Source organism: Lynx canadensis, chromosome X, assembly GCF_007474595.2.
Source record: "Lynx canadensis isolate LIC74 chromosome X, mLynCan4.pri.v2, whole genome shotgun sequence".
NCBI classification, from domain to species: domain Eukaryota; kingdom Metazoa; phylum Chordata; class Mammalia; order Carnivora; family Felidae; genus Lynx; species Lynx canadensis.
In genome coordinates this window covers 89187670-89205728 of record NC_044321.2, presented here as the reverse complement: position 1 = coordinate 89205728, position 18059 = coordinate 89187670, and the positions used below count along the sequence as shown (strand labels likewise).

Below are 18059 nucleotides of genomic sequence, written 5' to 3'. Positions count from 1 at the left end.
CACAGAAAGAGCCATACATAATATGTAAACAAGTGAGTAGGCTGTATTCCAATAAAACTTTATTTACACAAATAGGTAACACCCTGGATTTGGTCCCCAGGTTGTAGTTCGATGACCCCTGGGTCAGAGCATCCGCGGTATACTCCGATAGGCCTGGGCTCAAGACCTGGTTCTCACCACTTACTAGACAAGTTCTTTAGTCTCTCTGTGTCTCCATTTCTTCATCTGTAAAATGGAGCTCATACCTCCCTCAATGAGTCATTCTGAGAATTCAGGATGAAAAGAATGAATAAATACAAAGCTCTTGGCATATAGGAAAGCACTCAATAAGTCATTAATAAAAGCCCACCATAAGGCTGGTCCCTAGAAGGAAGGAAGAAGGGCAGGGGTTAGGATACATGCTGCTGTCTTTAAAAGCCAGCCACCAAGGCTCCAATGGTCTTGGTACTCAGCAGTAATAAGGAACCCCCTTAGGATACCAGCTAATTCTGCTCCCCTCCAGCTACATTAACCTTGTTCCTTTATGAGTTTTTACATTCCTGTTTTAGTCATTAGTGAGAAAGTCTCCTGGTTTCATTATAGCTCTTGTCAGGCCCTGAGAACCACGTCATGGTGGGCGGGGGAGGGAGGCAGGAATATAGTTTTGTCTTTATTTGTTAGGGGTTTTCCTTCAGGGATGAGGTTCTGGCTGCTTATGTCCCAAGTACCCAGCACAGGGCCTGGCACGGAGTAAGGTGGTAAGGAAATGCCGCTGGTTTCATTGAACTGGCTTTGGAGCAATCCTGCCTGGAAGCAGAAGGGAAGTGACTTGGTAAAAGCCCTCACAGCACTGAGGATCCCTGTTTTCTCCACAAAAGGGAGAGAGAACATGTGCATGTGGCGGGGGAGGGCATGGGAGCGGGAGGGTTGCTTGAGAGAACAGAGAAGTGCAGAACATCCTGTCCCTGGGTTATATCAAGTACACAGGAGCCATGTTGCGATCGTCTCTCCAGGCCATCCTCCTCAATAATCACCCGGGGCAAGCCACCTGGAACAAGTTTTTGTTTTTGTTTTTTTTTAATTTTTAATGTTTATTTATTTTTGAGATAGAGATAGACAGAGGACAAGCAGGGAAGGGGAAGAGAAAGAGGGAGACACAGAATCTGAAGCAGGCTCCAAGCTGTGAGCTGTCAGCACAGAGCCCGATGTGGGGCTCGAACCCACAAACCGTGAGATCACAACCTGAGCTGAAGTCGGACGCCTAACCGACTGAACCACCCAGGTGCCCCTGCCTGGAGCAAGTTTTGTGCTTTGACCCCAAACCATACTTAGAGAATCTTCCATCTCAGCTTTAGAGAGTCCCCTGAGATACCTCAGCTTGGCAGTCAGCCCCCCCAAAAGCCACCCTTCCTGCAATCCTGACTTGCCAATCTTTCTCAATCAGTAATTCTCTCCTTCAGGGCGCCCGGGTGGCTCAGTTGGTTAAGCATCTGACTTCACCTCAGGTCATGATCTTGCGGTTTGTGGGTTCGAGTCCCACGTTGGGCTGTGTGCTGACGGCTCCGAGCCTGGAGCCTGCTTCCGATGCGGTGTCTCCTCTCTCTCTGCCCCTCCCCTGCTAGCACTCTGTCTCTCACTCTCAAAAATGAATTAAAAAAAAAAAAAGAAATTCCCTCCTTCATCTACCGAGTTGTCCGGCTTCCTCTAAAATATGTCTTGCATAATAATCCAGTTTTTCACCCTGGAATTTGTTAGAGTTATTTATGGGCTCTGACTATATGGCGAGGTCTGTACTGACTCCAGTTGGATGTACTGTCTAGGGAGGCCTCTGTCAAGTCACATAGACAGTCACTTCAAGACTATCCAAGAAGCAATGATTCTCCATCTCATAATAATGAGAGCCATAATGATGAAAATAGCTAACACTGAATGCCTCTTTGTCTAATTCTCAGAATAATCCATGATGAAAATGCTATAATAATGTTTCTTTCCTCGTTGCCAGGCACTGAGTTAGCTCTCTTCATCTTTAGAACAACCCTATGACATGGGTTACTAGCATAATCCTCATTTTTCAGATGGGGAAACTGGAGGCCAGAAAGATTAAGCAACTTGCCCAAGGTCATCCAGCCAAGAAGTTGTGGAACTGGAATGTGCACCTCGGGTCTGTCTGTCTGACTACAGAGACCATGCTGTCACTTCACCTTATTAGAAATATCTTTATGTATGAGGCCTATATTGCACCGATGAGCTACCAAAGATGTATGAGGAATGCTATCTTCCTTTTGTTTAGTGTTGAGAATGTTCCCAAGCACTTTCCCACCCATGAGCCATTCGATTGTCAGGCGAGCCCTGTGAGGAAGGCAGGGTGGGTGGCGACCACCTATTGCATAGATAAAAACCCAAACACAAAGACTTGCCCCAAGACCCATCACGAGTCACAGGCCAAACCAGAGGCAGACTTCAAGATATATGTTTCCAGGGGCTCCTGGGTGGCTCAGTCCCTTGAGTATCTGACTCTTGATTTTGGCTCAGGTCACGATCCCAGGGTCGTGGGATCAAGCCCCACATTGGGCTGCACACTCAGCATGGAGCCTGCTTGGGATTCTCTCTCTCTCTCTCTCTCTCTCTCTCTCTCTCTCTCTCTCTCCCTCCTTCTGCCCCACCCCTGCTCTCTCTTTCTCAAATAAAAAAAAAGATATATGTTTCTGAAATGTGTTCTTTCTTATAGCTAGGGGTTAAGTTTCCTCCACCACCTTAATTCTGATTTCATGCTGAAGATTTCCAAGTGGGCAGCTCACAGCAGGTCATGAAACCTCTAGCCAAGCCTTCTTATAAATGTGAAAACGACTTGGGTGTTACCTGACTTAGTCTCCTTTTTTGCCCCAGTTCTTCAGGATCTGCAATGCCTGAACATATTTGTGACCTGATGAAAAAGGAGGGACCTCGGCCCTTAAGAACGAGATATACTGAAGGCATGAACACATCTCACCATAGATCTCTCCACTGTTTTATGTAGTGAACAATTACAAGTCCACAATTCTGATATTGACCAAGTCCTGAACAAAAAACAATTTTTTAATAAATTTCCTATCAAAATGCATGTGGTGGCAAAACATGAGACGAACTGATGCAAGGCGATTTATTGTCTTTGTTTATCCCGATGAGTCTAAACATTCACAGGTTTCACTGCTGACATTTTTTTAGATGTTTTCTAGGAAGAGAGAGTGCCTGCACACACGTGTGGATGAGGGGCAGAGTGAGAGGCAGAGAGAGAATCTTAGGCAGGTTCCATGCTCAGCAAGGAAGCTGATGGAGGGCTCAATCTCACGACCCTGAGATCATGACCTGAGCTGTGTGCCATGCAGGTGCACTTGCTCCCTCCCAGGTGAGAAGTTTGCCAATACATCCTCCTCTTTCCTTCTAAAATAAAAAAAAAATTAATGTTTATCTATTTTTGAGACACACACACACACACACACACACACACAGTGTGAGCGGGGCAGGGGCAGAGAAAGGGAGAAACAGAATCTGAAGCAGGTTCCAGGCTCCAAGCTGTCAGCACAGAGCCCGACAGGGGGCTTGAACTCACAAACCTCGAGATCATGACCTGAGCCCAAGTCCTACCCAACCGACTGAAGCACCCAGACACCCCTCCTCTTTCCTTCTAGAACTCCCCCCCTCCACCGCCACCCTTGGAAGTGGAAGTGAGCTCCCATCGCTCTCTGCTGCCATCTCATGGCTAGAATAAGCCATTGTGATCGGACTTAATTCCGCACACTACATGCTTTCAAGAGCCTATCACCTCTAACACAGGAGAATTATGACACCTGCCAGGAAACCCCATTTAGCAAATTCCAGCTGCTGTGTATATGTGCAAATGGAAAACTATATTTTTTTAAATATGTATTCTAAAACCAAGTTTTCAGCATCTAGCTTCACCTTCCTCCAGTTCAAATTAGTGAGCCTTAGCTCAAACTTGAAATTAGAGGAATGACTGCCAGTTGACTTATTTTGTGAGACTGAACTTGTGTTGCCTTTGATATCAGTATCCTTGTTCAAGAACCATGTCCGCTAGGTAATTGCAGCAACAGCCAACCGAGTACAAAATGTCTCAGTAATCCCTGGGGCAGTACCACATCTCCCTCTTAAAAAAAAAAAAAATCACCACGGATTAGTGATCTGAGTGAGTAAATATCAAATTGTTAGAGACTACATGCAAAATGTAGGGGCCACTTTTGAATTGTAACCTGGGCCTAATCTACTTGCCAAAACCTATTTCTTCGCCTCTGGTAAAAAGCTGAACCACTTGATAACAGTACGGCTCAGCGAGCTCACTGCAATGGTAGGTGTTTTGAACATTTTTCCCTCTTTGGAAAATTTTGTATCGCCATCGATTTCCTTTTTGGGCGTTTTTGTCATCAAAGCCCAGCTTGATTGGCAACTATAAAACAAACCAACAAAACCTGTTCTATCTCAGATCATTTTTGCCGGCTGGCTTTTTAAATACACCCTTATACACAATCGGACTCTCTTTTGAAGAACTGACATCTGATGCAGTGAAAGTTGGGCCTATTCCGATGTGCAGCCCCTCGCTGAGGGAGAAGAAGGTTCTTGAAAGATCGGTAGACTTCTTCAAACCACCAAGAAAGGCCCTTCACTCCGATCCTGCCATAGTTGGGACCTCAATTTTTCTTGCAGATCCTTCTACTCTGGAAAGGGATGAAGGGGTGGGGGGAGATTCACTCTCACATTTCAGATTTTCTCATCCTTTGAATGTACTAAAGGAAGAAGTGTTTATAGCGGTAAATCCCCCAACTTGAAGTCAGCTGATCTCTTTTAGGAAGCAAAGATAACTCATTGCCAATCACTTCAAGGAACAACAGGCCTGTACGGTTTAACAAACCTCTGAATGCTAAACATATGTCAAGGTGACCTTTCTTCCAGTCTCATCTACTGCACTTTTATACACACCCAGTAGTTGACAATCATGTGAAAATCACCAGTGAGGTGACTCAGTGTGGGACTGGCTTGGTCTATCCGGATCTAATGTTTCTCTTGCTGACAGCCTCCATGGCATGGAACAGAGTGGATTGTGGGAATTAAGAAAGATTTTTCTCCTTTGATCATTGCCTGTTCCTAGTAGAGCCACTGGAAACTCACTGCTACTGTCTTGTTTTTTTCTCTGCCTCATGGTCTGGCTTACTTGTCAAGAGCCCACACCCCCCACCCCTAGATCCTCTGTTCCTACCAAGGGACTTCTTTTCACTTTCCATTGTATCTTCAGAGACTGGGGACTCAATCAATAACCAGGGAAGTGTATCCCTAGTTCACTACTCTTTTTTTTTAAGACATATTGACTTTATTTTTTAAAGTTTATTTACTTATTTTGAGAGAGAGAAAAAGAGCGTGAATGCAAGCAGGGGAGGGGCAGAAAGAGGGAGAGAATACCAAGCAGGTTCTGCGCTGTCAGCACAGAGCCCGATGCAGGGCTCAATCCCATGAACCATGAGCTCATGACCTGAGCCAAAACCAAGAGTTGGACACTTCAATGACTGAGCCACCCAGGTGCCTCCCTTGCTCACTACTCTTAAATGAGCACTTACTACAGTGCTTGACACATAGTAAGTACTCAAATGGTAATTGTTGTCTCATTAGTGTCTAACCTCTCTGAGCCTCAGTTTTTCTCATCTGTAAAATGGGTGTAAAGGTAGTAGCAACTTCTTGAGTTTGTTAATACATATATAATGCTTTTAAATGTATCCCAAACATAGGAAGTTCTGTGTACATTTAATCTGTGACTATTACGCCCAGTATTAGAGAAATACCTTGAGGGCACACAGAATATGAGGTGAAAAGAGAAGTGTGTGTGTGTGTGTGTGTGTGTGTGTGTGTGTTTTGGGAGATTTGGGGGACAGAAAGTTCCATTTGGGTTATGAATCTGAAATGTCCACTGGGGATTGAACATTCAGGTCTGAAGTTTAGCAGGAAAGCAAAGAGGAGAACTTTCTCACTTTAACAAGTACAGTAAATATCTGCAAAGCCTTTTGAGCTATGAAATGTCACACAACAGACAAAACTGCCCCCCGCCCCTGCTGCTTCAGAAGCTTACCATGGGAGAGGGGCACCTAGGTAGCTCAATGGGTTAAGCATCTGACTCTTAATCTTGGCTCAGGTAACAATCTCATGGTTCATGAGATCGAGCCCCATGTCGGTGTGGAGCCTGCTTGGGATTTTCTCTCTCCCTCTCTTTGCCCCTTTCCCACATGCACTCTCTCTCTTTCTCAAAATAAATAAATAAACATTTTTTTTTTTAAAAAAAAGAAGCTTACCATGTAAGAAAGCCAAGTCAGGTGTTCTACATAAAAGTAAGTGTAACACAGGTCAGGCTCTAAGAGGTACCATAAGAAAGGAGCAAAGTAGCCTGTGCTTAAGGAGGAGGGATCGCCTCTGGCTGGGGCAATCAGGGAAGGCTTCCAGGAGGAAGTGAGATTCTCTGATTTGAATGCTTCTCTACAGCCTTTCCTTCTGACTCTAGTGCCTGCTGATTTGTCGCTTCTCTGAATGCCCTGAGTTCCTAAGTTGCTGTGCCTCACAACAATGTAGTCAGCTTTTCCTAATGCTAAATGGATCCAGTTTGAATGACTATACTTTATTCCGGCCTTTCTTTTTTTAATGTTTATTTATTTATTTTGAGAGAGTGAGTATAAACGGGGTGGGGGCAGAGAGAGAGGGAGACAGAGGATCAGCAGCGGGCTCTGCGCTGACAGCAGAGAGCCCGACACGGGGCTCGAACCCACGAACCGTGAGGTCATGACCTGAGCTGAAGTTGGAGACTTAACCAACCGAGCCACCCAGACGTCCCTCTGACCCTTTTTATGAAGCAGTGTTAACAGAAAATCAAAGGGGGCATAGCTTTTATAATCATGTCTTTACTTGGCAAAATCTCCCGGTTTGGAAGGGAGTGGCTTTGACCGGTCTGTGGCCCCCAACCATCTGAGAACATGACACTCTTACCACCTGCCCTGCTCTTGCAGGCATCTGAACACAAACATTGCTGTCGTGTTACTTGTTTCATGTGAGTTTGGCTGGTCAGTCAATGAGATCCTGCAGGCCAGAATCACCATGGGTCCCTCTTGTTGTGACCCTCTTCCCACGCACCACACAGAGCTGGACACAGAGCAGGTGTACAGAAATACCTGTTGAAACGCCTAAGTTGAATCGTGTTGATCTCGTGTTCCCTTAGCAATGAGCAAGTCAGATTGTCTTCTGCTTTGTGTTCAGCATGCGAATCAAACGCGAAAGTTACATGATTATTTAGACCGTTGTAGGAACAGGGGCAGCTGGGTGGTTCAGTGGGTTAAGTGTCCGACTCTTGGTTTCAGCTCAGGTCACGATCTCACGGTTTGTGAATTTGAGCCCCATGTCAGGCTCTGCACTGATGGGCCAGAGCCTGCTTGGGATTCTCTCTCTCTCCCTCTCTGTCTGCCCCTCCCCTGCTTGAGCTCGCTCTCTCTCTCTCTCAAAAAAATAAACATGTTTTTCAAAAAATTAACAGATGTAGGAACAAAAGTCACATACAATAGACTGGTGAGGAGCTAGGGGAACAATTCTCCTCACTGAATGAATGAAGTCAGAGGTCTGTGGAGGTGAAATCAAAACGGGTTTGCTAGTTGCCTGGGGGAGGGTCAGGCTCCTTCCAGTAGAGGCTGACATTATTCCTATCAAGAATCACTCATTTGGGGCGCCTGGGTGGCTCAGTCGGTTAAACAACCGACTTCGGCTCAGGTCGTGATCTCACGGTTTGTGAGTTCAAGCCCCATGTCAGGCTCTGTGCTGACAGCTCAGAGCCTGGAGCCTGCTTCAGATTCTGTATCTGCCTCTCTCTCTGCCCCTCCCCCACTCACACACTGCCCCCCCCCTCAAAAAAAATAAACATTTAAAAAATTTTTTAAAAAAGAATTACTCATTTGAGGGGCAAAGAGCTATTGAGCCCCTCCATTTAAAATGCAGCTTTATGTCAAAGGAAATAAGGCAAGGCTTTTCCAAAAGTCCCATACAGTAAGGAAAAAATTAATTTTCAGCCCGTTCGCAAGAGCACTGGAGACACAAAGCATTGCAGAACTGCGGTGAGAACCCTAGCAGGTTGGTGAAGACAGGATTTGGACAGGTTGAAAAGGTGGGTCCCATACAGACCTGGCCTGGGGCTAAACCAGGAAGGTAAGATCTTCAGAGCCTCCCCCATGTCTTTCGCTATGCCCCGCCCACCCTGCCTTTCCCAGCTGCCACTCAAGAGCCCAGACCTGGGCTTCTGACCATTTGCTGGTATGCAGGTCCCTTGTAGCTCGTTAACCGGCTAATATGATACACACACTTAAAACCATTAAGGTTAGTTAATAGTTTCATATGTTACCCCTTCCTAAAAACACGAATATAATTTTAATAATTTCAATACCTTGACCCGAAGCAATAAGTGATGTGAGCATTTCAATCCCTGTGACAAGGCCAATGGGGAAGATACTGGGGAATTCAGCTTTCTGCAGGCTCACACCGTGCACGGATTGCCAGAATGCAGTGTTTAAGGGCTTGGTCTATGGAGTCAACCAAGCCAGGGCTCCCATCCTGGCCCTACCGCATACCATGAATGTGATCTTGGGCTTAGTTTCATCACCTGTGAAAGGAGTATAATGCCAATATCTGCCTTTAGGGTTGCTATGAGGTGATGCGTGTGAAAATCTGATATAATGTTTGGTACATTGTAAGAGCTCAATATATGGTAGTTAATCTATGCTAAGAGTAGTTCCTAATTTCAACTCCCAGGAGACTTGTCTTAGCTACCATACTTCACCCCCTCTATACATTAAGGAAAGAAAGCTTTAGAAAGAGAGCATTCCACCAAGGTTCCTCCATCGCAGACCTGTTTATTCAATCACTCATTTAACAGATATTTATTCAGTGTTTACCTTGTGCCAGCCGGGCATTTAGCAAAATATTGGGAATATAATGGAAACTAAGACATGCTCCCAGTCCTTGACCAACACCCAGTCTTCTGGCTTTTAGGAAGCTCCCATACTGCTCAAACTTTGTTTTCTTGAAGCCTCCCGAGGAGGAAATTGGGAAAGGACTCTATCCTTTGGACTAACCCACAACCCAACAACCCAAATACAACATCATGAAAAATTAAAAAGTTACAAAGGGAAACACTTCCAGAATGGTGGAATAAGGACTTCGGGAAATCCACTCCTTCAAAAAACGAACAAGGCATAGGAAAAATATTCCAAATAAACATTTTCACAACTCTGAAAATTAACCAAAGGCTCGCAACAACCAGAGGAGCATGTATTCAAGAAAAACAGCTGAATCTTGGTAAGAACAGCAATGTTTGTGATATTTTAACCTGCCTATTCCGATACCCCTTTACCCAGGCCCGCCGTAGTCTTGAAAACCAACAGCCTTGGAGCCACAGCAACTGTGAAAAGATTGGGTTTGCATCTCCCCCAAAAGACCCATCCCCAGAAAATTGTCATTATATGACCTGACAACTTCCTAGAAAAGCTCCATTTACAGAGCTGGTGTTTGTTTATGTGATATGACTCAGCACCAACAGCCCTTTTCCTAAGGGTGTTCGTTGAAAACTTGAGCAGCAATTGTTTAACACCATGGCTGCCTGAAACAGGGGATAGCAGTTGAGGCAAACAATAGGCTTAACGAAAAGCAATCCGAATCCAGAAATACATAAAAAGGATTATACACCATGACCCAGTGGAATTCATCTCAGTAGTGTAAGAGTGATTCACATAACAAAATCAATCGATGTATTTACAGTATATTTGTAGAAGGAAGGGAGAAAAACACACATAATCATTTCAATTGACATAGGAAAAGTATTTGACAAAATCATTTTATGATAAAAAAAAAAACACTCAGAAAACAGATGAGAACTTCCTTAACCTGATGAAAACCATCTATGATAAAACCATAGCTAATATCACACTTCATGGAGACCAACTGAAAGGCTGTCCCCTAAAATCAGGAACAAGACAAGGACAGACTCATTGATACAAGGAATAGATTTAAGAGTCCAAAATAACCCCTTACATTTATGGTTAGTTGATTTTCAAAAAGGATGCCAAAACAACTTAATAAGGAAAGAGTAGCCTTTTCAAAACATAGTGCTGGGACAAATGAATGAAGTTGGGCCCTTTTCTCATACAATATGCAAAAGTTAATTCAAAATGGATCAAAGACCTGACTGTAAGAGCTAACGCTATCAAACTTGGAGAAGAAAACGGTACAAATCTTTGTGACCTTGGATAGGGTGATGGTTTCTTAGATAGGGCAGCAGCAGCACAAGCAACAAAATAAAACACAAATTGGACTTCATCAAAATTAAAAACTACCACTCTAGGCTCTGTACAGCTTGGCTCTTCGTGTAATGAAAGCAGACAACACTTACACACTCCACTGTTTTTCCTGCAATCTCTCCTTCTGAGGCATTCTTGAAATCAAGTAGAGATTGATTAAATAACCTGTCAAATTTGAACTTCAGTATGCAAACAGGAATCAGGATTGTGCAGTCAAAGCTCACAGATGTTTTGAGATTCAATACTACGTGGTGGCTTAATAAAAACTTCCTTTACAAATATTCTAATTGCAGTTTGTTCTACTCCTGTAAGATGTAAAAACAGAAAACAAAACCCTGTCCAAACTTTAAAATTACCAACTTCAGCCCAATCAAAAATCGGAGCAGCGGCACTGAAGATAAAGGTTGGGCGATAATATCCATTATTAAAAGAAGCTTCACTTCTGCACTTTTTGCATAAGGGAAAGTGATTTCTGGGGTCAGAGTTCTTAGGGATACACGAGGGCAAGTCCCAAGAGGTCATAAAGACCATTCCAGAAGTGGTCCAAATATTTGTTTGGTTCTGGCAGCAGCAGGGAGCAATATCATGGTACAGGGATTGGCAAACTACAACCAAAGTTTAATTGGTGCACACACAGCCACACCCATTCATTTACGTATTTACGCATTGTCTATGGCTGAGTTTGCACTAAAACAGTTGAGTGGTTTCTACAGGAACTATATGGGTTGCAAAGCCCCAAATATTTACTTTCTGGCCTTTTACAGAAAAAGTTTGTCAATCCCTGCTATAGCACATCAGTACATCAATCCAAATATCTCCATTCAGTGTCGCACAGACAAATCTAACTCAACAGACCTAAAAGTGCACGCATCTCCATAAACCTGTTCCAGCTTCAGTGTTCCCACTCTCAGCTGACGACACTGATGTCTACCAATTCCCCGCAAAGAGAAGCCCCCCTCCCTTTACACTCAATCTCCATCTATTACTTCACTCCCCATTTATCGCCATATCCTGCCACTTCCCACCTCCTCCCTGTATTTTGCATCTGAGGACATCTCCATTTCCACAGTCATTACCTTAGTCTAAGTCACGATCATAGTATACCAGATTCCTAACCGGTCGTCTTCCTGCCTCGAGTTTTGCCCACTTTCTGCCCCCAGTTCATCTCCCATTCAATACCCAGAAGGATCTTTCTCACATCTAAGTCTGATCCTATGACATGCATAATAATATATGCAGCTAAGATTGAAATGAGCCCTTACTATGTGTTAAGCCTAGTTCTAAGTGCTTCGGAGGTAATAAGTGATCTTACTTCTCACACCAACCATAGCTGATAGATGCTGTTGTTATCTCTATTTAGATGAAAACGTTGAAGAACAAAGAGAACCAATGCAATCTAGCTCCAGAGTCTACTGTGGAGAGTCTTTTTAGTCTACTATACTGTTTATAAACACACACACACACACACACACACACACTCACACACACTCATACACATAAACATATTGCTTATGGCTCCCCATCGCTCTTAAAATGAGTCATACTATTTACAATAGACAAAGGTTATCATTGTAATCTTCTGTAACACCCTGTCTACTTCTCTAGTCCCATCTCTTGCCATTCATGGCTTTGCATTTCAGGCCACAGCCACCCCAGACTGCTCTAGTTCCTCATACAAGTCATGTTCTTTTTAAACCTCTATGCCTTTAGTCATGTTATCCCCTCTGCCTTGGCTGTCCACTTCTTTCCCCTCTCCTCCCCTATGCTTAACCACCTTCTACACATCATTTAATGCTCCACTCAGGTATCACCTCCCCCAGAGATCCTTGCCTGTCCAGATTTGCTCTCCTTTGTGTTCCCGTTATGCTTTGTATCCATTTAAAAAGGTTTTTTTTTTAAATTTTTTTAATGTTTATTTATCTTTGAAAGAGAGAGCACGAGCAGAGGAAGGGCAGAGAGACAGAGAGACAGAGAATCCAAAGCAGGCTCCACACTGTCAGTGCAAAGCCCGACATGGGGCTCAAACTCACAAACCATGAGGTCATGACCTGGGCCTAAGTCAGACACTCAACTGACTGAGCCACCCACGTGCCCCTAAATTTTTTTTAATGTTTATTTATTTTTGAGAGAGAGAGAGACAGATTGGGAGCAGGGGAAGGGCAGAGAGAGAGGGAGACACAGAGTCCAAAGAAGGCTCCAGGCTGTTAGCACAGAGGCCAACACCAGGCTCAAACCCACGGACAGTGAGATCATGACCTAAGCCAAAGTCAGACGCTTAACAGACTGAGCCACCCAGGTGCCCCTGTTCGTATCCATTTTAAATTTAAGCCCTTACTATACTGTCTTATAACCATCTTTTTTTACATCTATCCCCCTCACTAGACTGTGTACTCCCAGTGCTTTTCCCATGCATCCAAACATCTCGCTTTACCCTTCTACTTTTCTGTACTTTATTTGTTAGGACTTTTTCACCCCAGCCTCAGGCATGGGCGATAAGGCCAGGAAGAGTAGAAAGGGACTATAGGATTGTGTCTTTCTGTGTGACACAGGACGTGTTGGGGACCAGAAGCATCTTTGAAGAAAATGAGATCACAGGATAAAAAGATCTTAGAGCTTATTTTTGGTAGTTTCATAATAGTTAACTGCTTGAGGGTAGTCTAGACCCCCAAATATATAATGGCTCAAACATGCTGGAATCCTCTCAGTCAGGTAACGGTCCAAGACAGGTATCAGCCTGATAGTTCTCCTCTATATGGTCATTGAGGGACACGAGCTGACAGAAACTCCTAGGTCATCCTGGGTTACCACATTCCAGTCAGCCGGAAGCGGGAGAGAACAGGGAGGATAGCACAGAGGAGACCTCTATAGGCCAGGCCTAGGAGTACCACTCATCACTTCTCTGCACCTCCCATTATTAAGAATTTAGTCACGCGGCCACATCTCACTGCAAAGGGAGACCGGAAGTAATGTAGCCCAGCTGTGTGCTCAAGGAAGAGCAGGACGGTTTCGGCGGGAAGCTAGTGATCTTCCCAGATACACTAACAGTAAGGTTGGGCTACTTTACCTGGGGTGTTAGGTAAAAGATGGAAGAATTTTATTTCCTTTGCGTTAGTAAGCTATACAGTACAGCTCTAGTTAACCATTTTTTTCCCACGGGAAGCTGGAACAGTCAGATACAGGCAGTATTTAAAATCATGGCTGACAGGGGCGCCTGGGTGGCGCAGTCGGTTAAGCGTCCGACTTCAGCCAGGTCACGATCTCGCGGTCCGTGAGTTCGAGCCCCGCATCGGGCTCTGGGCTGATGGCTCAGAGCCTGGGGCCTGTTTCTGATTCTGTGTCTCCCTCTCTCTCTGCCCCTCCCCCATTCATGCTCTGTCTCTCTCTGTCCCAAAAAATAAATAAACGTTGAAAAATAAAATAAAATAAAATAAAATAAAATAAAATAAAATCATGGCTGACAGTTGAGCTCCCTACTGAGTTGGGTACCAGGAAGTAGCAGCTTAAGGATTACTTGCAATGATGACTCCTTAACTATTACTCACTGACACTTAGTAGATTGCCTTTAAGTAAAATCCCAGCTGGGTTGGTACACAATGCTGTGATTTGGGCCCCCAAATATTCTTTCTCCCTCTGCACGTCTAGACTTGAGAGGGTGTTAATAGATGGCAAAGCAGCAAGCTGATTCACTGCAAGCCAGCCAGGATGTGCTGAGAACCAAAGGGGAAGAAAGAGAAAATCAAAAAGGGGACTCATTTCCATTCCAAGCCATAGCCACAGGCGTGAGCTCACTCCCGGCCAGTTTGTGTTTGCCCAAGCACAGTGCACATTTGTTGACGACCTCACGTAAGCTAGAGGAATGAGTAAAAGTGAACCAATTTGAAAGAAAATATCCCCACGATTCTCTGCCAACAGACATGTAAACTCTGCCAAAGAACCTTGTAAAACAGCTGCCCAGGCTATCCTCCTCGGAGATGCTCATTGAGCCAGTCCTTGGTGTGACCTGGGAATCTGAATGTTTTTAATACTTATTTATTTTTGAGAAAGAGAGCACAAGTGGGGGAGGGGCAGAGAGAGAGGGAGCCGCAGAATCCGAAGCAGGCTCCAGGCTCCGAGCTGGCAGCACAGAGTCCCACACGGGGCTCGAATTCACAAACAGTGAGAGAGATCATGACCTAAGCTGACGTTGGACGCTTAACTGACTGAGCCACCCAGGCACCCCTGGCATCTGAATTTTGTAATGTTCGCTGGATTATTCTGATCCAGAGGCAAGGTTTGGGAACCATTTCTCTAAGATGATGGGAGGAAGAATAGGGAAGCGTGTGAAAACACAAACAAAAATGTATTTAATATATGAAATAAATCGCCCTAAGGAAAATCTAGTCTCATAGCTTGACATGTAGAGCTGTCTCCGGGGTTAGATCCATTCATGGAAACCTGGAAAACAGGCCTCTTCTGGGGATTGGTCACGTAGCTGTATTATGAATGTAGACTTCCCCCTGGACACCCAAGATGCCTAACTTGTTCTCCTTTTTTTTTCCCCCAGTTTGTTGCTCAGCCCAATTGCCAACAGTTACTTGCCACTCTGTGGTATGACGGCTTCCCTGGATGGCGACGGAAACACTGGGTAGTCAAGCTTCTTACCTGCATGACCATTGGATTCCTCTTTCCCATGCTGTCTATAGCTTATCTGATCTCACCCAGGAGCAACCTTGGGCTGTTCATCAAGAAACCCTTTATCAAGTTTATCTGCCACACAGCATCATATCTGACCTTCCTCTTCATGCTTCTCCTGGCTTCTCAGCACATTGTCAGGACAGACCTTCATGTACAGGGGCCTCCCCCAACAGTCGTGGAATGGATGATATTGCCTTGGGTTCTCGGTGAGTCAAAGAAACCAAGAGCTATGGGCAGAGTGCCTGTTTCTCCTGTTTAAATAAAGTACTGGAATAGGCAGTTGGGCTGGCCCTGAATTAGGACATCTTTTTGTGCAGTGGGGAAGCCCTTTGTGGGGAGTTTCAGAAATCTGGTGCCTTCCTCCCCAGGCTCTGATCACTTAGTATTGCATGGTCCACAGTGAGATTGGCAGTGACCCCACGGCTTAATTCTGTTAACCTAACATCTTCAAATACAAGAAACTGCCTGTCGGTTGGTTTAGAAGGAAAGCCAAGTATCAATCAGAATGGGTTTCAGGTAAGCTAGTCAGGCAAGTGCTGATCAGTCTATTCAAAGCCCTTCCTAAAACTCAAGGGCACTTGTATCTGCTGCGTTCTGTGGCTACTCCACACAACCCCAGTATTAATCAGGGTCTACATCCTATATAGATACAGATTCCACAGTCAGGAGGGGAACCTAGGAAATTCACACCATCCATGGTAAAAGTAACTTTACCCGTAGTCTCTAAGCATAGTTAGATTGCACTGGACCCTCCAGTGCATCACTATCCCCCCGGTTGTTACTACTCAAACTCTAATACGCAAATCAGCAATGTCAGCATCATCACCTGGGACCTTGTTAGACATACAGAATCTCAAGTCCCACCCTGGATCTATGGAATGAGAATCTGCATTTCAACATGATCCCCGGCTGATTGACATGCACCTTAAAGTCTGAGAAGCACTGCCACAGCCACACCTTTTACTGGTTTCCCAGTTCTAAGGTTCAGGAGACATCTATGTCACCAGACAGAATTTCACAAACTGCCCCCCCCACACACACACACACGCAGTGAAAGGAGAAAGGACAAAAAAGGATTCTAAATTATTTTGGGTCCCTGCCCGGGTGGCTCAGTCGGTTGAGCAGCTGACTCTTGATTTCAGCTCAGGTCATGATCCCAGGGTCATGAGATTGAGCCCCATGTCAGGCTTGGGATCCTGCTTGGAATTCTCTCTCTCCCTCCCTCTGTCCCTCACCCCTGATCATTTGCTATCTCTCTCTCTCTCTCTCTCTCTCTCGCACTCTAAAATAAATAAATAAACAAATAAATTTGGGCCCCATTGCCTAGCTTCAGTCTCAAAATCCAGTAATTTGGTTGACGGTCAGCTAGCTCACCTCAAAACTTACCGAGTTTTCCCTCTAGCACATGGTAGAAAGAAACTAAGGACTACAGGGTAATCTTGACCTAATTGATCTGTTAATGAAATTAATAAATTTCCTACCTCAAAATGGGAAGAGGGTAGAATCAGGCACCCCAAAATTGCGACAACATCCCAGTAACTATAACAACAGCACTAAAAGTGAATAGCATCCAGAAAAGTATAATGTACAGGCATCTTCAGGTAAAGCCTATTAGGTCTGGCAAGTTCACAACTGAGAGATGAAGTAGGAAAGAAGAAGAGCTATGTTATCATTACCATCTCTGTGGGCTTCACTCCAGTGATCCCAATTCATTCATTGTTTCCATCTGCCTTTACTTGGGAGAATTGTACTGTGATGTCTATTCTGACCCTGTCTAGAAATAAACCTCTTGCCTCCACTCTTCAGGTTTCATTTGGGGGGAGATTAAGGAAATGTGGGATGGTGGATTTACTGAATACATCCATGACTGGTGGAACCTGATGGATTTTGCAATGAACTCACTCTACCTGGCAACCATTTCCTTGAAGATTGTGGCCTATGTAAAGGTAACTTGGAATGTCTGCCATTTCTCTCAAGCAATGATTTGGGTTACATTCAGCTTCAGCACTGGGAGCATACAGAGCTTAGGGGAAAAGTGCTGATGACAGTCCGATCCATGCGGGAAAGTACCATAGAAACAGACATTCTTTCAAAAGTTTGTAAGCAGAGTCCACCTAAGCAAAGAAAGTGGAGAATAGAGCAATTTACAAATGAATCTTCAGCTTCTTAAACTCTGACAGTAGAAGGGTCTTCAACCACCCACCCATCCAGTCAGTGTTTAAATCCTCTCTACAGTATCCTTACCAACAAGATGGCGCACCGACCCTTCCATAGGTCAGGGACAGGAAACTCACTGAATTCCCAATCTCCAAAAGCCTCTCTCCACCTTTGTCACTTCATTAAAAAGTGCTACTTTATGTTTTTCTAATATTATTCTCCCTGTGACACATCCATTAATAATCCTTCTTCCCTGGGGGGTCAAACAGAACAAAGCTGCTCTTTTTCTGTAATAGTGCTTCCGATGTGAAGTCATCTCTCCCTAACCTGCTGAGTTGTCTCTTCTCAAAGCTAAGTATTCACACTTCCCTCAAGTGTTCTTTATATGACAGGTAGCAGAACCCTAGAAACTTCACTGCAGGAGACAGAGATCTTTAATCATCTCTGCCTCCCTCATACTTTCAGCACCAGGATGATCATTCAAGCTGTTACAAATCCAGCTTTTTGAGTACCACACTCAACCTATGCCTCTCTACCAATTCAGATAATGTACACACACACACACACACACACACACACACAACCTTTATGCTTTTCCCACACGATGTACAGCCTACATTATCCTGAAAAATAGCTTCATGTCCAACATCTCACACTGGGTAGTCACAGGCTCTGAGTTCAGATTTGATGCTCATTAGATAATAGAATGGCTGTGCTCCTACCCTGAGTTGAACTTCTCCAGCATGGGGAAAAGCTGACAATTCAGTCTCCGAGATTGTCTAGTCAGTCGTGCTTTTTGGCACTAAATCCCACATTAAGGAGTTTTAGAATGGGAATATGGCTGTCCCCCAAATCTCCAACAACTTATTTTTATATCCCTAATATGCA

The 18059-nt window shown here is 44.5% G+C and overlaps 1 protein-coding gene across 1 annotated transcript in view; it reads left to right on the top strand.

The window, feature by feature from the left end:
* Window positions 1-18059, top strand: part of TRPC5 (transient receptor potential cation channel subfamily C member 5) — a 152191-nt gene that overhangs the window by 83337 nt on the left and 50795 nt on the right. The window contains exons 4-5 of the mRNA XM_030306324.1: window positions 14884-15220; window positions 16821-16960. Of these exons, the coding sequence (XP_030162184.1) occupies window positions 14884-15220; window positions 16821-16960 (477 nt within the window). The remainder of the gene's footprint in view (window positions 1-14883; window positions 15221-16820; window positions 16961-18059) is intronic.